The 19,717-nt window shown below is 42.7% G+C and overlaps 3 protein-coding genes across 6 annotated transcripts in view; 1 reads left to right on the top strand and 2 right to left on the bottom strand.

The window, feature by feature from the left end:
- Nucleotides 1-1,171: 1,171 nt before the first annotated feature.
- calub (calumenin b) overlaps nucleotides 1,172-19,717 on the bottom strand; it is a 140,573-nt gene continuing 122,027 nt past the window's right edge. The window contains exons 1-7 of one of the 3 annotated variants that reach the window (XM_084018536.1): nucleotides 5,801-5,913; nucleotides 4,591-4,833; nucleotides 4,218-4,411; nucleotides 3,920-4,086; nucleotides 3,767-3,827; nucleotides 3,461-3,660; nucleotides 1,172-2,848 (exon numbers count right to left, since the gene is read on the bottom strand). In XM_084018536.1, coding sequence (XP_083874662.1) covers nucleotides 2,744-2,848; nucleotides 3,461-3,660; nucleotides 3,767-3,827; nucleotides 3,920-4,086; nucleotides 4,218-4,411; nucleotides 4,591-4,811 — 948 coding nt within the window. In that variant the 5' untranslated portion in view covers nucleotides 4,812-4,833; nucleotides 5,801-5,913 and the 3' untranslated portion in view covers nucleotides 1,172-2,743. Of the gene's footprint in view, nucleotides 2,849-3,460; nucleotides 3,661-3,766; nucleotides 3,828-3,919; nucleotides 4,087-4,217; nucleotides 4,412-4,590; nucleotides 4,834-5,800; nucleotides 5,914-19,717 lie in introns of those variants that run through there. The other 2 variants (XM_084018538.1, XM_084018537.1) reach the window with 2 other exon arrangements.
- Nucleotides 6,146-8,724, bottom strand: gtf3c6 (general transcription factor IIIC, polypeptide 6, alpha). 2 transcript variants are annotated; one of them, XM_084016976.1, is made up of 6 exons: nucleotides 8,591-8,724; nucleotides 8,264-8,344; nucleotides 8,104-8,167; nucleotides 7,308-7,352; nucleotides 7,101-7,208; nucleotides 6,146-6,898 (listed from the first exon to the last, which is right to left on the bottom strand). In XM_084016976.1, exons 1-6 carry the CDS (start codon nucleotides 8,612-8,614, stop codon nucleotides 6,768-6,770), a joined length of 453 nt encoding a protein of 150 aa, XP_083873102.1. In that variant the 5' UTR covers nucleotides 8,615-8,724; the 3' UTR covers nucleotides 6,146-6,767. The 2 variants fall into 2 exon arrangements, with proteins under 2 accessions (XP_083873102.1, XP_083873103.1); XM_084016977.1 differs by having other exon boundaries at nucleotides 6,146-6,895.
- LOC311018858 (zinc finger homeobox protein 3-like) overlaps nucleotides 13,979-19,717 on the top strand; it is a 14,982-nt gene continuing 9,243 nt past the window's right edge. Inside the window, 4 exon segments of the mRNA XM_084017925.1 lie at nucleotides 13,979-14,336; nucleotides 16,849-18,547; nucleotides 18,633-19,171; nucleotides 19,291-19,504. Of these exon segments, the coding sequence (XP_083874051.1) occupies nucleotides 16,885-18,547; nucleotides 18,633-19,171; nucleotides 19,291-19,504 (2,416 nt within the window). The 5' untranslated portion in view covers nucleotides 13,979-14,336; nucleotides 16,849-16,884.

Here is a 19,717-nt window from a genome sequence, read left to right as displayed (position 1 = left end):
CCCAATTAGTTCATTATTTGTTTATTTTCATCAACATTTTGGGAAAAATAAAACCTATACTTTTCGAAAAAAAGTGTGTCTGCCTGTCCATGATGGCTTGGTCTATAACAGGGGTTACCTAAGCTAACATTTGTTAAGTTGTTAGCAAGCTACTAATGTACCCCTTCTGTAATCAATGTTATCGGAGGTAGAAAGCAACTTACTGACCAGGAAGAAGTAGTGGTGGGACAAAGTGCGTCCCAACTGAAGACACCCTTCATAAGAGGACGGGTTGCATAAATGGAAAAAACATAAATCAGAAATCAGGTTAGATGGTTTATATAGCATTTAAATTTACATTTGAATATTGTCCACTGTGCAGCAGTGACTTTGAAAATTAAATGTCAAATGAAATGCTAATTGGATTATTAATTTGCATATGCATTCTCCTAAAATAACACATTTGGAAAAATATGAATACGTTTGTGCATTTTCATATTAAAGTTTACATTATAATTTGAATGGTCTCTTATGGGCTTCCACAGAAGACACTGTGACTGGTCTGCAAAACCAGTTTGTATGTGAAATCCACTCGTCATGTTAGAAACAGATGCTTAGCTCTGTGACTTGACTGCGACACAGAAACTGAGGCACAGTGGAGCTTAAAGCTAAATGCTATGTGCTAATGCTAATGTAGACAGAAAATACTAACATGCTAATAATGACAACGCCATTATAGGCTACAATGTTTATCTTGTTTTAGCTTAGCATGTTAGCATTAGCACTAACCACAAGTGAGGCTGATGGAAATAAATCAAATAAGGCATAAATCAAAGTTGGACGAACTGAAATGTTGATAGAAACTGTTGATATTACAAGCAGAGGGGGAAAAATAGTTCATATAGGCTAGTGTATACAGCATGTACATGTGTTAGCAATCTGTTAGCCTACTTTATTTCAGTAGATCTGCTAATATTATGAACAAACATCGTCTTTCACCTCCTCCAGATTAACCCACTTCTTTTAGCACCTTTGCACATGTACTGTATGTACAATATAAACACAAAGAAATGTTATACCTAAAGTATATCTGATATATTACATTCTCAAGTTCCCAAACTCCCCCAAGCTTCTGTTGCTCGGTATACAAAAATAAACAAGCACTAAACGTATTCAGTTGTGATACTAAGTATCTGTAGATTAAAATAGCCAATCTTTTATTGATTATGGGGAGATGAGGTGGAAAAATGATTGTCCTGAAACAGATGGCGAGAGGAATTAATCAAGAACCCAGAGAACAGCCTGAAGAGAAGCAGAGACCAGAGCATTACCTAAAAAGGAAAAACAGCTGGGAAAACAGGGATTCTAATGCAACACAGACAAATATAAACTTTAACGCACTACATTAGATTCTTTAAAAAGTAGGTCATATAAATGTGAAGCTATGTTGGGTTTTTTAAGTGACATGAGAACACCTAGATGTGTTGGTATGCTTTGATTTCCACAGAAACAACTTAGTGTGATTAACACCATATCACTTGTAATAGCAGCTGCCATGTGAAAAACACATGATAACTAATACTTCAAGCCAAAAGAATATGGCAGACTAAAAGCTCCAATTGAATTTGTTTTTAATGAGACTTTCTTCTCAATCACAAAAACTGGACCTGATTGTTAAGAGTACTCAGTTTGAAGACCAACAACTTATTTACATTAAAGTCACTAGTGAAAAGATAGTCGCTGTAGTGAGCCTGTAAAAAAAACATTGTATACATTATAGTATACCATACAAATTCTGAACAGTGGTTATAAATTGTGGTAGGGTAAAATACAAGCATAATAAACATATTCAGGAGGGGAAAGTGTTTGAAGGGCAAAAGCTTGTTCTTTTCATACGGCTTACAAAACAGGACAGCGTTGTTTCGCTTGGCACACAAATTAGCTGAATTCAACAAAACATATAAAAAGAGGCAGTCAGTCATCAAGAATACATGTACACACAGACTCACACGCACACACACACACACTCTTGAGGTGATGAGGAAAAAAAAAAAGAAAGGAGACAGCTTTGAGGACAAAGCATTCATCAGTCCCTAAATCCTAAATTCTTGATTCCTTCAACAAACACACACCCGGCCTTATGAAGGACCCGTAGCTTGTGTGAATATGGATGCCTTAGGAACCAGTATAGCAAACACAGTGTGATCCCACTAATGATACTGTATTGCACTAGTCCAAATAGTCTTCATCGTCACTGGAATTTAATATTTACTCCTCGTTCCAAACACACTGTACCTCATTTGGGCCTGATTACATGATTAGACGGAGGAGTAGAACAAAATTCTCCTGGCCAGAAATCGGCTTTACTCTTCAGTCCAGTGCATTGCATAAAGAAATTATACATTAAACTAAACTGTATACTGCAAATTAAACTTGTTCTATAAAGGGTTTCATAACAAAACATGGCTATTTCTTAAAAACATTGTTTCAAAAATAATAAAAAAAAATAAAAATATATTGTGTGGAAGCAGAGCAAAGGCTGGTGATGTATACCAATCTTACACACAACTGAGCACTCTGAAAAACTGTTAGTGTGTAACGTTAGTGTGTGTACAATGGGACACATTCAACAAATCAAATAAATTATTGTCCGTGGCGTTGGATTAGGCTCATCAAGCTTATCTTGTTTAAAATACTCCTTCCACTGTAAGAGGAGTACGTTGGAACACAAGATGAACACAGAGTCTTTGGAGGCAGGTGGATGTTAGAACTCGTCATGTCGAGTCAGAGCCTCTCCGAAGTCGGTCGCCTGGCTGCCCACGAATAGGTCGTACTTATCTACGATTTCTGCCTTCGTCAGACGGCCATCCTGATGGAGGGAGAATAACATACTTCATAAACCCTGGATTTGACTTTTTTTGATGACCAAATATGGAGGTATTTGTTGCATGCGTTCCATATTTGGTATGTCTTGTATGATTTCCATTTGTACCACTTGATGCAGACAATGAATAAGACATCTTTTGTCATCTTAATTACACCAAAGGCTGAGAAAAGCCTGTATGTCTTGCATTTATCATGCTTTATTACAGCTGTAATTAAGTTCGATCCTCCTTTGTAATATATGTAACTGGTTTATATTATGCGCCTGGGACAGAAAGACATGCAGTGTCATTGGATGACTTAAACCGTCTAAAACTGCAGACACGTAACAAATATTTAGAGTAAATTGTTGAAAGCAAAGTCAGTATTTCATAAATATTTTTCTAAATCTAGACTTTAATAATTGTCTGTGCTTCTTCGTTTCATTGAGCATTATATTGTAAGTGAATTATGCAGTACAATCATTCAAACTGACTCATTTGTGAATAATGTATAAGCACACATCAATAAATCTAACACCCATTTTCCTGAATATTCAGCAAATGAGACGGAAGTGGAATTCATGAGAACAACGCATTTCTGTTGAAACGGTACGTACTTTGTCTGCATCCGACTCATAGACCAGATGCTTGGCCTCGGCATCAGCATGGTCGTAGTCACTGGGCAGGATCCAGTCCCTGGTCTCCTCCTTGTCCATCTTTCCATCTTTGTTTTTGTCTCTGAATTCAGTAAACTGTTCCCTCTCCGTCTTCACCCACTCAGGTTCTGTGTTGTCTCCCTCCTGGTTGTACATGTCACCTACAGCACGGAAAGATGGTGGCGATGCTCATTTCATAAGGTTCCTCAAACATTTATCGGTTGCATCTGGCTGATGATGCTTATAAGACAACAGGCTGGAACTCACCTATGTACTCGTCTAAATCTATTAAACCATCTCCATTCTTGTCAATATCTTCCATAGTTTCCTAAAGAAAGAAAAGAGACCACAGGGCAGTGATAAGGGATGTAAAATGGTGTTTCTGTCGTGATTTAACACCCGCGTGCCTCGGTTACTCACCAACACTACGATATCTTTCATGTGGTCGTACTCCTCGGGGTGAAGGAAGGCTGTAAACTCCTCCTTATTGGCTTTCATGTCATTGTCTTGGTCGGCCATTTTGAACCTCCTCTCATCGCGATCCATCATCTGCCTGTAGCTGAAGCCATCTTCGGGGTCGGGATCATCTGGAAATCAGAGGTCACAAATTTGTAAAGTGTTTTGCAAAGTGTGGCAAATGAAATGTGCGTCCGTGTCCGCAGGTAACACTTCCTGGATGCATCAAACGTATAAAAAGTCAAATGTCTGCAGCCAATACCAAGAATGTATCCATATGTAGCATTCTTGTACTCCTCCCAGGACACCACTTCATCCCCATTGAGGTCATGACTCTTCCACTGTCGATCCACATCATCGTAGATCCACCTCTTCTGAGCATGCTTGATCCACTTCTTCATCTCTTCGGCTGTCACATAGCCATCTTTGTCGTCATCTATACGTTCCACCAACATGCTGTAGATAAACGAAAGAAATATGCCAAACAGTCAGCGTGTTGCCTCAAACCATCTACTTGTGTCACCTGAGATGAACTTTACTGCTCCTTGAGGAGAAATTAGGTCATTACCACAGTGACTTCATGAAAGGCACAGTGTTAAACAGATTTGCGCAATTTCCCTGCCGTGAATTCTTACCCGAGCCTCTCCTTGCTCTCCTCTGGAGTGAGCTGGTCGAAGCTCTTGGCCTCTTCCTGTCCCAGAAAGGCTTCGTGGTCATAGTCAAAGTTTTCTATGTCATCGTGATCCCGGTTGCTGAGGGGTTCATCGTGGTGAACACGGTCCTTCTTCTCTGTGGGTTTGCTGGTGGCGTAAACCACGCAGAGAGCAAAGCACATAACAAGTGGTCGCAGCTCCATCCTGCTTGTGTGCAAACGCTGTCTGGGATGAGGGGTAAAAAGAAGATGGGCTATGATCACTTGATGATGACAGTGCATTCTTAAAAAAAAAAACCTTTGTATTGCATGCATCTTATTTTCTGTAAGGACTGATCACATTCTTTAATTTAGGGCTACTTAACTGTACACCAGTTTAGAAGTGTATGACTCAGTGCAAGCAAATGCTGATGCAATCCCTTATTTGCTCCACTTCTGTTCTGTTGTCGACGTTGCATTACCAACAGATCATTACAATTATTATTTACAACATTATTAATATGTATTCAAATTAATATCATTCACATGCAACAATTTATCAAATATTTTACTGACACCTCAGCATTTTGAAGCTGCCTTTAGGAACACCCAGCATACATACAACCAACGCAATCTGATGCAACAGCCCTGCAATTAAACCCGTCCTTTATAAAAGTTATGTTGTTAGGCTAACGTTGTGTTTACGCTGTTTTAGAGAGACACTGATTCACAAGATAATATTCAGAATTCACCTGCTAGCAACCCAAGTGTTTATGAAGAGAATGTAATGATATAGCAGGGATTTTAATGCAGTATTCGTGGGTAAAAATCGTTGTAACTATTTCCTCTAGAAGACGAAGATGCTAACTTGACTGCTTTCGTGTGACACAAAGCAGCAACTGTAGTCTCACTTTTGTACGCGTCAACACTTTCCTTCCTCTTGTGCATAACTAGTCAGCAACATCACTTGTGGCCGTTATTTCCAATTAGTAACAGTTGTCATCCAAAATAAAAGCTTATGGACTAAACTGGCTAACCTAGCGTACCGTTATTTTTTTTATTTTTTTACCTGAAGGCAATTTTCACTCGTCCAATGAAGGCACGTACGCAACTACGTAAGAGTCCACATTGCGTCTTTCTAAACACCAGCTACATATGAGACATATCCGAGTTACTTTTAGTATTTTAAACCAAAATGTATCAACAAAACTCACCGGTGTCTTCAGGGAAGTTCGTCGATGCGATTTAAGACCCTCCCCTCGGAAACACACCCATGCACTTCCGCTGGTAAAACGACAACTGGCCAATCAGGAGCCGGGAAGCTGAGTGCGATGTCGCTCGCTCACTGGCTCATTTCAAGGCAGCATCGGTGATTGGATTGGCCGAGAACCGCCACGTCCTCAAAGTCAATAAAACTTGGTTCATTCTTAAAACAAACCCCAGTGTGTAAGACAGGAAAGCTCCACATCAGCAGCCCCCCAAAACAGCACTTTTTTTTGGGCAGGAATTCCAGAAAACTAAATAATCACCATCAACAACAAAAACAATAACACTCACACTGGAAAAATAAAAAAAACTTTATTTCGGTTTGCTTGAACATCATAAGAAAAATAAATTGGGACTTAAAATATTGTGTCAAGTATTCGTCTCATTGTTGAAATTAATACATGACGTATTATCTCCTATAACCTCCCAGCTCAAGCAAAATTATCTCCTTTTGCTTCTTAAATATATATCATTACCAGTGGTAACAAAAATGGTTATCAGAGAAGGACAATGACAGGACTTCCTGCCCCTAAGCGGAGGTCTACAGCCACATTCATGTGACTGGAGACCACCCTGTACATTCCTCTATTCCCAAACAGTCCACCCTGTTTGGGAATAAAGGAATGTATTTACCCGATGATTTTTAAAAGCTTCTTTTCACTGTAGGTGTCATTTATATTGCGCATAAAATATTAAATTAACATATTTTGAGGTTCAGTGAAGAAGAGGCATTACATGTTTCTGGAAAAGGTTTGTGACACAATATTTACAATAATACTGATACTTTTCCTTAATATTGCTGAACTGTATAATTCCAAATGTCTTTCAATTGCCTGTTTCAGACAATAAGTCCCTCACATCCGGATGTCTATAAACTTGTATAGGGAGGCCTCAGTATAGCAAAGCATCTATATCTCAGCCCACTGAGGAGTCTTCCAAATCTATGATGCCCATATTGTCTTCTGCCTCTCCTTGTTGGGTGGAATGTTCTTCTTGATTGGACTTCTCAGTCGTGTCCACCTGTTCACCACTATCAACACCTTCTGCTGCAAAACAAACAACAACAAAAAAAAGCCATGTTCAGTTTTTTAACAATGTTGTGCAAACTTAAATCATTATAAAGCTGTGGTACTATTAAAAAGGAGTTGGTTCAAACTACTCTTGAAAAGCAACATTGTATTAACTGTATAAGAAGAAAGCGATCACAACTGATCTTGCACGATGGCGAGTTTAGCAGTTCTGGCTGACCTGTGCTGGTTTCACCCTCTTTCTTCTCAACAAGGAAGATTCGTTGCATCATCAGTTTCTTCACCGTATGGCACATGTACTTGAGCTCTGGACCACTGTCTGCCTTTCCTGCAGACATATCAAAATGGACAATAAGCAAAAGAAAGAAAGTCATAAACACCTGACACACCCGACAATCAACATTACACATATAGAGAGAGAGCCTACCTTTCTGTGCTCCCTCCTCGAACAGCACACAAGTTCCCAAAGCATCTATGAAGAGTGAAAGATGATAAAATATATAAGAGGAGTTTGTGTAGACCCTTTTGTGCTGGAAAAATGTTCAGCACCACTATGGCTAATCATCCATCCATCCATCCATCCATAACTGCTTATCCTATTCAGGGTCTATGACTATCACATGGCTGACATATAGAGACAGACATCCAGCATGCCCACCCTCCATGTCTTGGGTTTGGGGAGGAAGCTGGAGGACTGTCATTACCTAAACCACAAAGTCAAACACCTATGTGGAGGCGATGTTTCCATCATGGCTACTTCATTATGTCAGTTAAGCTACACAGGTAGACTGCATGCATTTTATTTAAAATGTTAGAGGAGGGGCTGCACGGTGGTGTAGTGGGTAGCACTCTCGCCTCACAGCAAGAGGGTCCCGGGTTCGATCCCCGGGTCGGCCCCGGGTTCCTTCTGTGTGGAGTTTGCATGTTCTCCCCGTGTAAGCGTGGGTTCTCTCCGGGTTCTCCGGCTTCCTCCCACAGTCCAAAGACATGCAGGATGGGGATAGGTTGATTGGTGACTCTAAATTGGCCGTAGGTGTGAATGTGAGCGTGACTGCTTGTTTGTCTCTACATGTTGGCCCTGTGATAGACTGGCGACCTGTCCAGGGAGTACCCTGCCTTCGCCCAATGACAGCTGGGATCGGCTCCAGCCCCCCCGTGACCCTAAATACAGGATAAGCGGTAGAAAATGGATGGATGGATGGATGTTAGAGGAGCATTCTTACCTTCATATTCCCCTGCAAACACGTATTGTCCCACCTGCATCATGGGCTTCTCACTGTCAATATCCTGGAACACATGGGCAAAACGTATTTAGTGACTGCTGCACGCAGGATGGCCAGGCTTCGTCTCCTCCTCCTTCACCACAAAGCATCCAGTACTCACCAGTATCTTGCATGTGCCCCGACACTTGGATAGGAAGTCATTACTGATGACACCAGAGAGCTCCACCACAACAAGCTGCTCCTAAACAAAGAGAACAAGAGGAATTGTGGTTTTTAAACAGACAACAGAAGAGAGGAAACATGAAATCGTTACAATATATCGTTATTTAACCATTTACTTATTATTCGCAGGAGTCGTGCACAATATGTGAATGTTAATGAACATCAGGGTGTCCCAACACGACCCCCGGTAAGTAAACTAGCATGCTAGCCACATGAAGTTACTGTTGTTATCAAAACGCGAGTTTACGCTGATCGTATTTCGTACCTCCTCTTCCCATTCATCTTCCATGTTCACAATTCCTGGAATATAAAGTAATGACAGCAGTCAACATAAATATTGCTCTCGGTTATGGCTACAGTAATCTCCCATCCATTTCCATTGAATAATCTTTGGACAACTTCCGCGAATGTACGGTGTCCGAGAAGCCCGCTGTGGTTTTTATCCTTGTCGTATTTGCAGTTACGGGCCCCGGACAACGAGGGGCGCTGTTGCTCAGTTTTTTTGTGGCCTGTTTTTTTTGTTGCAAGGCCATTTGATGTGGCTTCGAAATAGGTTGAATAACAATTAAATATCCATTCTTACCGCCCGTCTGTCTGTCTGCCCGTCCGTCTGTCTGTTCATTGTATGTATTATGGTTGAGTACGATTGGATCAAAATATTGGCTACCTGTGGACACGCCCATCCACATCTAACATTAATGTTATTAATGTTCTCCTGCAGGAGGCCATAGCAGAGGTGATGAGATGAGATGAGACGAGATGAGACGATACACTTTATTAATCCCCAAGGAGAAATTCATCCGTCAAAGGCAGAGGCAACAAAAATGAAAAGAAGCACACAGATCAAACATATCCAAAACAAAAAAGAAACAGGAGGCCAGATGCCTGAATCATAATCAAAGTGCACAATTAAGAAGAAAAAAAGAGAGAGAAGGAAATTAAGCAGAAAACCTAACTATTTAACTCTTGGTGATATGAAGACAGGTGTGGGGACACCTGCGTTCTGTCTTACAAGGACTACAGTTATGGTCTTTGTAACATGACATGGAGGGTGGCCGGTGCCTGGGCTAAGCGAACGATACACACACATTAAAAGGCAAAAAGCTGAAAGTCTGAAATTGCAAATGTAATAATATCATTGTGGTAGTAAGTCTGAATTTAACAGACGTATAATAAAGGTTATGAGATAAAGATATTTTGTTTTTGTTTGATCAGTTTTATTAAGGGCACGCCCCTTAATAAAACTGAAAACAAAAACAAAATATATCCATTATTAAATTATGATATTCTATTGGAAACATCTATTTTAATTGTTATTTTATTTATATGTTTAAATATATATACACATACACACACATACACACATAAATGTTTGATATATTTAAAATATAATGTCATTTGATAGTCGATAATAATGGTACATATCGATCCTTACAGGACATCTCTCACTTAGTGTGCGGCCCTCTACACAGGGGTCAGAGATCAGGGGAGCTGAGGGGCAACACCCTCGGAGCTGGTTGGGATTCATCATCTCTCTCAGGACTTCTGTAGTGGAGACGGTTTTTTTCTCACCAATCGCTCCACTTGAAGGAAGATACTGGCCTGTTATGAAAAACAGGGCAGTTAGTGATAAATGGTAGATGTAATAAATATGTGAACTGTATTCGTGCAAATCTACAAGGTCAACTATCACTCATGCACGTGCCTTAAACACACGTACCGGTATGTTATTGAGTAAATGTTCCAGCTATTTTTTTTTGCATCGTGTTTGAGAGGGAGCCATGAATCCTCTTCCACGACGGCACGTTTGATAACTAATTGGGTGAATTGTAGTAATACTGAGCCCGTATAACTCGTGGAATGACAAAGTCAATATATTGGTGCGGGGACAGTTACAGTACTGTCCTCAGATTTAAGAAATGTAGAAGCCGGGGTTTTAGTAGATATCCTTATGCTCCTGGCTTTTCGGATATCTATTTCCCCCCAATTAATTTGTACTTAACCATAAAAAGCAGACTCTGGGTTAAATGATTCAAAAGACCAAAGTGTAAAAAAAAATTCAGGTTTCCTGCATTTACCATTTATATAAATTTACTACAAAAAAGACTGCTGTTACACAGGTCTGTTGTAAGGACAAAGGAAAATAAAATACCACAATATTTAATCCATTCATATTTTTTACTATTACATATTTTTTACAATGTCCATCCAGGCACCGTAAAGCAAGGTAACCGTGGTGGAGTTGCGGGCGGACATTGTTTGTAAATACCTGTATAAATGCAAAGCAGGTTGATGCTGAAGAGAGAAAGGGGGGAAAAAAAATATTTTGAATCAGAATCAGGAAAACCAAATTAAAGGGGGTGCAAATCCCCCATGTGCCTTCTCCCTCCCCATTTCTGGCCTATCATTTATCTCTGGACCATGGTGGGGTTGTCATGTCGACCAGTCCACAAGTTACTATGACAACGGCTCAAGGGGAAGCACTTGCTGGGGAGGTTATTGCCTCCTTGGGGATGTAAGAAGGACAGAAGGAATGTGAGCAGAGACAAAGATGGGGGGACTTATAGACACCAAAAAGGCTTAAATGAAGGGAGAGGTCAACTCGGAGTGTGTTAGCTGGAAGTGTGTTTGCGTGTGTACGGTTTACTATAAAGGTCAGTTTACATTCTAAATCAGGCCGAAGTGGACACAGTGTGTAAATCAGATTTGCCCCCATTGAAGCTTTGGAGTACAAAGTTTTCGCCCTACTGGACGAGGCCTTTGCCGTACATGATGTATTGCGTTTCCTGCTCAGTGTCATACCCTGGGGCAGAAAGGGGCGGGGGCAAGGGAGGGAGTGACATTAAGGACCCTCCAAGGTGTCAGATGGGTCCCCAGCTTCCCCCACATTTTGTCATATAAATGTCATAAAGACAAGTTTGGAGTTGGGGAGCTTTTGGCTCTCCTTCTGCCTTGGGGGGTATCATCGTGGTTAATTGCCCCATTAGCACTGACAGGGTAAATTGGTGGAAGGGCTAACTATATATTACAGTGGAAACAACAACCCCTGGCATACACCTGGGGGCATTGGTGCATTTTACAGTACAGCTTGTGCATGTTTTATTGTGTGTGTGTGTGTGTGTGTGTGTGTGTGTGTGTGTGTGTGTCTAAATGTACATTACCGCGAGCGCTTTAATAATCAGTAAAATATTAGAATTCTATATTTATCACTACGGAAATGAACCCACAGTCAGGGAGAGCGTCTCTCATATCTGCCTTTTCAAGGCGTAAAACCCATCAGGAGAATTATTCTATACCATTCTGTAAAAATGTGACTTTGTGTGAGGACTGCTTTAGAAAGGACTGTGCATTTCTGTGTGTATTCATTGTGAACCACAACCATACAGTCTACGAGACATTCCCTGTGTGTGACGGTAGATATCAAATGTGTGTGTGTGTGTGTGTGTGTGTGTGTGTGTGTGTGTTCACCTGCCTTTTCATTGTTTTCAATAGGCTTAAAAAATGGAAATAATATGAAGGATCATTGGAAAGCAGGTTATTACTGCGTCCTGCACTGTGATGTAAAATGTGAGATAATTTGTTTACGATGAAAATCAAATACATTTTCAGAACCAAATATTTTTTGCCGTGAAAGCCAATTTGTGTTTACAGGATATTCTTTGACGTAAAGGAAGCATACATTTGATACGTTATAAACACACTGCAGTATTATACAAGTATGCACATGTAAGAATACATAGATTTACAGGAAATCTCCATATTGTTTTAGCTACAAATATAATTTTATCATTCATACTGGTACACGCATGGACACACCTAGCAGATCATTTCTTGTTTCCGTCTGTCTGTCTGTCTGTCAGTCTCTCGCTCTCTCTCTCACACACACACACACACACGCCTTGCAATATGGAATAACGTTAAAATTATATCACCATTCACTGCCGTTGTCTTTTGCTCATAAAATGCCATAAAATTGTCACGTTCTAACTGCAGCCATACCAACAATAGAAAATATCCATGGCAGCACAAAGAGCAGAACAGTGACTGATTTATGTTTGTGATAACCTGCAACCTTTGCTTGCTGGCATTTGCCAGACAGACAATCACTTTAAACGTTTTCAAATAGTGAAATAATTCTTAGATGGTTCTACACACGTAGGCCAGATCATTTGGCTCTTAACTAATTGGCCAATGCATCGATTCTTCACATATTTATGGTTGCAAAAATACAATAAAAAGAAAATACTCAGACCTAACCAAGATAAAAACCAAAATCTGAATTTCAGTGCCCTCAAAACCAACACAACGAAATATCATTCATATTCATGTACTCTTTCAATATGGCCTTGTAGTGCAGTAGTGTCATGCAACAGTGAGCTGATAGTAACCTTACTGCAGTTAATGCTATAGCCTTTTATATTCTGTAGTAATATAATATTCCTCTATTTATGTCATAAGGATATTCTCTGCAACGTAACATTTCATCTCCTTCTAAATGTATATTTATGCAAGCCTTCAATAAAGACAAGGTCAGCTTTCACCATCAAGACCTAATCAAGTAGAAATATATTATTTGATCTTATAAATAAATGCAGTTTTCGCCTTCTAATATGGACGATCGACAGATTGCACATCCAGCGTGAAATTCACAATAGTATTATCATAACAATAGATCCGAGTGGCGAGGATGGGACGGCCCCAAAAAAAAAAAAAAAAAAGGAAAAAAGAAGAAAACCCCAAAAGGTCGTCTGTGATGACAAACAGAGAGGTGGACACGTCAATTTAGACTAAGCCTAAGTATTTTTCTTTTTTTCCAAAAGGAGAAAATTAAACAGTAAACCGATGCCCGAAACCCAGACCTGCAGCCTCGCTCCAAAAACAATCCAGGGTTAATTTCTCATATTCAAGCATATTTAGACGAGACATTTTTCCCCATTTTGTTTATAGTATTATTTTTGTATCTGTTTATTACACGTGAACATCGTCTGCCCAAAGCATTACGATTACAGGATTCAACTTTTTTTTCAAGTGGGCAATCGTACGGAAATCTAAATATTTAATGAAAAAATAATGAGATTTGATTCGGGGACGCAATGCTTACATTTGAGCGTCTAGCGTCTGCTCCATCACTAACAAAATGTCAATATGATATTCCTAAAATAATCCTCCAGGGCCTTGCGATGTGTCTGTGGTCCTCAACAGTGTATCACGGTGATAGTGTCGCATATTTTCTGGCATCTTTGTGTTCCTCTAAAAAGCCCATTGTGTCTTCTCTGTGAGAAATGACATGATTGGAGGCCAATTCCTGGTATTTTATTCTTATATTTTGTACTTTGGCGCATCTAGAGATTTTTCTGCGATATTGTTTTAGCTCTACATTTTTTTTTTAAACATCACCTGGGATTTGTCTTAACATCCACCTAAAATGTATTCTTGGAAATATTCACCGACAACATTCTATTGTAATAAAAAGCTTCAGCTACAACAATCGTACTATTTTTTTTTTCAATATTTTCTTGTCCTCCCTGTCCTCTCTATGCGTCCCTGTAGCCCCCCCTTCTACCTCCCAACCCCCCCGCCTCCCCTCTCTCTCGCGGAATCCTATTGATCCAAACGGGCTAATTAGCGGTGTCTGCGCAATTACGCACATGCGCACTGGGCGTAATCTCAGCCATTTTTTGAAGGAAACTAATTAGCAGGAATAAGGAGCCAAGTGTTTTTCCCCCACAGTGATCAGAACTCATTCTACCTCTGGAGCTCGCACAAACCCCTCCGTCCCCCATCTTCTGTTTACTACAGCCTCTATGTAGCTTTAATTACACTGTTGTTTGGCAACAACTTGGACCCCGCTGCTCTCTCTCTCCCTCTCCCCGTTTTTTTTCCTCTCCTCCTGGCTCCGTAAAAACGCAAGAGGATCATTCATAAGGAATGAGTGGGCTCTCTATGCGATTGTTTTCTGGACTATTACACATTCAGCGTACGGAGCTTTGTACCAGAGCCGCTGCAGAAATGTAAGTCTGCCGTTTGTTTACGATGTTCTGGGGACGGGGGAGGAAGCGAGTCCGGCGGCGGGGAGGACGGGGCTGTTTGGGTTAGTGTCCGCCTGTAAAATCGCACAGATCGAGCTTCTTTTTCTTCTTCTTCTGTTGATCTGCTTGAGCACCGAGTCACCTGTTACTGGATAGTGAACGCGATCGCTCGTAGGTTTCGCCGGATCGGAGTGTGAGCACGGTGCGGTCCACTGTAAACAAAGGCTGAAGTAGTCGGGAGGCTGAGTGCTGGTCAGCGGGCTTGACAACACAGGCGGAGACGGAGAGTGAACTTCTAGCCGCTGCCCGTCCGGTATTCCCCAACAGCCCCCCAGTTACTGTGGCAGCCAGAATAATAGAAGAAAAATACGTACACGTTAGTGCTATTACCTGGAGGTGGATGTAGTGTGCACGCGGGGTCCTCGCGCAAAGCAGTTGCGTTCAAAAGCGGTGTTTTGTCTCATGTCCAACCTTGGTTCCTATAAAGTCGAACAAAAATGTATTTTCTTAAAAACTGTAGCCACACAACTCTTCTCTCTGTCTTTCTCTCCCCCCCTTCACACCCCTGTCTCCCCTTTCTCTATATTTGTAACACACACACACACACACACACACACACACACACACACACACACACACACACACTACAACAGAGATTCGGGGTTCACACTTTTTGTTGCATGTTTGGGTCTCGTTGTATCTTGCACACCCCGTTGTAGTCACACCTAATAACAACCATGTAATTATGCATGGATTTGTTTGTGAATTAAAAATGTCAAATTTCAGGTGTTTGGTGGGTGTACTTAATTGACATGATCAGAATCAGTTTGCTGTGCAACAACAGGGTTTACTCACATTAACACACACCCACAGATGCAGCCTACACACACACACACACACACACACACACACACACACACACACACACACACTGTTAAATGATGGTTTCCCGCACTTGTGATCGATAGAGAGCCAGGAATGTTTGTATAAATAGTTACATTGCCGATAGACCCGGGTTATTGATTGCAGTGTAAATGAAAATCTTTATCAGATTAGAGACTCTTCTCTGCTTCTGGCAGGCAGGCTCTGCCCCTGAGCACTCTCCGGCGGGACGGTGGACAGCTGCAGTGGGCAAGGGTCTGTGGCCTGTGACATAAACACAGTGCATTAAAGCACTATCAGAGTGCCGATATGAGCCATATATCTTTAAGGTGCAGAGAGGGGAGAGGGGGTGGCTACAGGAGAGTGGGAGAGAGGGTGTTTAAGCAGGAGGAGGAGGGGGGTTGGTTGGTTGAAGGAGAAGGTGAAAGGGTACATTAAGGTCTCTCCTTGATTAAAAAAGGTCAGTAATGAGATTGTGGGACACACACCGAGTGAGAGAGATGTGTTTGTCTGACATCCATCTGTCGGTCACAAACGGAGGAGGAGGATAGGCCCGATATTTTTTTTTTCGGGAAGCCTCTGTAGCGATGCACGATTGTGCTGCCAATTAAGATTCTTTGTAAAACCTCAATTTTTTTTAGAAATGTTAAAGATGAACTGGATTGTTTATGGTCATTGATGTATGATACAATTTCACAGCCCTTTGCTAGTTTCATTAAAATGCAATTATTTCAAAAGCCAAGGAAATGCAGTTGCAAATAATTCATTTAATCCTGGTTTTAAATTGTTTCTTAACACACCGTTATTGACTATTAATGCATTATACATAAAGTTTCAGTTTATTACAAAAAGAGAGTCATTATTTGAATGTGCATTATTGACTCAGTGTTTATGTGTTTGGGTGTGTTTATAATGTGCAAGCAAAGGGAAATACAGGACGTGTGTACAATATTACACACACAATGAGGAGAGGAGGAATATACTGCAACACCACTCACTATCGCTTCAAAAATTACCACAGATTTCAGAATATTAAAATCGCAACTAAAATTGTATAAATCTCATACAATAATATGTTGTATTTGGACTAAATTAGATTATACAGGTGCTTGTTTTATTCACAACACACCCCGTGTTTGTGCTGCGTGGCTCAGATATCCCATTTCCTCTCATAGTATCTCTGCACCAACGTACAGCAAAAGACATTTAAAAGTCAGATTAAAGAACTGTTTTTAAAGCCAGCCTATCAAAGTGTGGCAATTTAGTGGAAGCCCTTTAGCTCAGAAGCATTCAGTTCTTTATTTAATCCTATCCCCTGAGAAATATTATAGACCTCCTGCGTAGCCTTTACCCGCATTCCTCTACCTAGTTTAGCGCTCGTGCTATTGATTTTCCCATTAAGGGCTAACGCTAACCCCCGAGTAACCAGCCTCTGTATTGCACACCGTGAAGGCAGTATTGAGCAGATGCTATCCAGGGACTGTAATCAATGGTCTCCACTGTTATGCAATATTATTTACATGACTCATGTATTTCATTTTCTCCTTTTTTCCCCTTCACTTTCCTTCTGTCTCTGTCTCTCCTCTCCTGCTTCTCTGTATCTGAAACACAGGTGGGGTAGCAATGCCTGGCAGCTGTAGCCTCTGGTATGGACAGCGGTGAGGGAGGAGGAGGGGATGGAGGGGGAGGAGAGGAGAGAGATGCTGACCTCAGTCCCCAGGCTTTATCTCTTCCTCTCCTGACCCAAGCGGTCGTTCCAGATCAGGGGTCATCCTCTCATACCTCAGCCATGGCCCCTGCCAAAGAGCCCCTGACCCTGCCTCAGCAGGAGGAGGGTGCAGAGGGGTCCCAGGCTAGAGAAGAGTCCCAGGGAGGTGAGCAGAAAGGAGGACGACATTCACCGGAGAATGGAGCGTGTCAAAAGCAGGGGATGAAGGAAGAATTCGGGGAGGGATATTTGTCAGGGCAAAGGAAGGAAGAAGGGGAGGTGCATGTAGGTGTGGGAGAGGCGTCAGTTACAGGGGGCCTCCCAGCAGCCCTTAGCAGCAGAGGGGGAGAGGAGGAGAAGGAAGAGGAGGAGGCCATCTCAAACCAAAGCCAAACCAAATCCAAATGTTCTTTATTACCTCAACAGAGCCAGCACAGCTCTTCTTCCAGCACTGCAAAGGCCAGTGGCACACTCGACAGCAAAACAGCCGCCTCTCCAAAGCCCTCCCCCAGTCCTTCCACCTCTCCAAAGCCCTCCCCTTTTCTTTCCACCTCTCCAAAGCACTTCACTTGTCCGTCCTCCTCTTCGGCCCTGCTGAGTGAGACAGAGGTAAAAGACATTAAGGGAGATCAGGGCTGGATTTCTGGGTTTCCTCAGAGCTTTAAATCCCAGCAATCTACTCTGGCTTTTCCACTGGCAGGTACAGAGCCTGCCAGTACACCTGCCGAGGATGATGGGCCGGCAGGGGTTCCTCACTCTTCCATTTTCAATGGAGATGGTGCCAAAGCTCCAGAACCAAATGACAGCCAGCTCGACACAGAGGTGGATGACGAGAGAGACAAAGACGAAGAACAGAAAGAAACTGTCCTTAAAAACCTCAACCAAGACCTCTCTCCGAATTCACTGACCAGTCACATGACCATAATGCACTCGCGCAACTCCTGCAAGACGCTGAAATGCCCCAAGTGTAACTGGCACTATAAGTCCCAACATACACTGCAAGTCCACATGAAAGAGAAACACCCGGAGACCGGAGCCCAGTGTGTGTGTGGCGCGTCCGGCGGAAAGTGTGTGTGTGGCGGCGCGACGCGCGGCGTGTGTGGATATTGTAGTTCGGGGAAGCCCCATCCTCGCTTGGCCCGTGGTGAAACCTACGCCTGCGGCTACAAGCCTTACCGCTGTGAGGTGTGCGACTATGCTACCTCATCGAAAGGCAACCTCAGCATACACATGCAGTCGGATAAACACCTTAATAACGTCCAGAGCGGAGGACTCTCCAATGGTCACGCGCACACCACTCACATAACCAACAGCAGCAGCTCCCCCGACGGTCACACGGTGGATGAACCCGCATACAAGCCCCCGCTGTCCACTCCTACGCCTGCTACCCAGCCCGCCAAGCTCACGCCACCTGCACACACTCACTCTCACGGTAAGCGGTGGCGGTGCGACGTGTGCGATTACGAGACCAGCATTGCCCGCAACCTGCGCATACACACCACCAGCGAGAAACACACACACAATATGCTACGGCTCCAGAGAGGTTATTACCTGTCTCACTGCAGGAGTCTTGCCCCACAGCTGAAACACCTACAAAACACAGGTGAGTAATGCATCTCTCGCCGTAATCCCCCATCAAACATTTTGAAATGTGCTAATTCTCACAGGGAATCCCCTTTGTGTTTTAGGTGCGGAACTCTCCTTGAACATGCGACTCACCAGTCAACATGTCGCAGATCAGCCGGTCACCCTCGGGTCTACCCTGACCCCTTCTCCATCCCCCTCTCCCTCTCCCCCTCCAGCCCCGGCTCTGTCCCCCACTGAACCCCTCTCCCAGGGTGTATTTCAATGCCTTGTCTGCTCCTGCTTCTCATCCGAAAGCTTAGAGTCTGTGGAGCAGCACCTGAACGCCCCGCGCTCTCTGTCCCAGTCCGAGTGGTGCTCGCTGGTCACCGGTGGCTGCCACTGCAGGTTGTGCGGCTACACCACGCCACTGAGGGCTAACTTCTCCTTGCACTGCCAAACTGACAGGCACCGCACCCGGTACCAGCTCGCCGCTCACCTCCAGGAGGGTGGGGACAGGGGTCAGGAGGGGGCTGCCCTCATCGCTAAGGGCAACCCCGTCCAGCTGAGATGCAACCTGTGTGACTATGTGACCAGCAGTTTGGACAAGCTACGAGGACATTCCCTCAGTTCACACCACGAGGGCAGCGTGCGGGTTTACCGAGTCAGTACATTCTCACTAATAAGCCTCTTTTCCTTGAAAAACAATTCCTGATAATGAGACGAGTTATAAACTGTTATCTAATCAATTTCTATCTCTCCTTTCTCCCTGATTATTTTTAGTTCCTGCAGCAGTATGATGGTGAGGTTGATGGAGGATCATGGCTGTTCCATTGTCTCTTATGCAACCACTCCTCCTCATCTAAACTCCAAGTACTGAAACACAGTCAAACCCTAACCCATCAGCAGAGGGAAGGGCTACTACAGCTGCAGCCGATGGGCGGAGAGGAGCTGGCTGCCATTTTTACCATCAGGAAAAGCCCTGATGGTGTCATAGGTGGGAATATGAACCATGTGGCCGTATTTGATTTCATGTTCCATGTGCGAGCCGACGGCGGCAAACGATTACGGGATTAAGATGAAAGGAGTGAGAAAATGAGTAATGGCCGCGGCTGAGATATTGATCAAGTAAATTGATTTGTCGATACACATCCTTGTTATGTCCCCAATAACCTCTGACAACGGCTAACTAGCACCTGCTAATCAGTGG

This window comes from Eutrigla gurnardus (genome assembly GCF_963514095.1).
Source record: "Eutrigla gurnardus genome assembly, chromosome: 9".
NCBI classification, from domain to species: Eukaryota; Metazoa; Chordata; class Actinopteri; order Perciformes; family Triglidae; genus Eutrigla; species Eutrigla gurnardus.
This window is presented reverse-complemented; position numbering and strand designations above follow the sequence as displayed.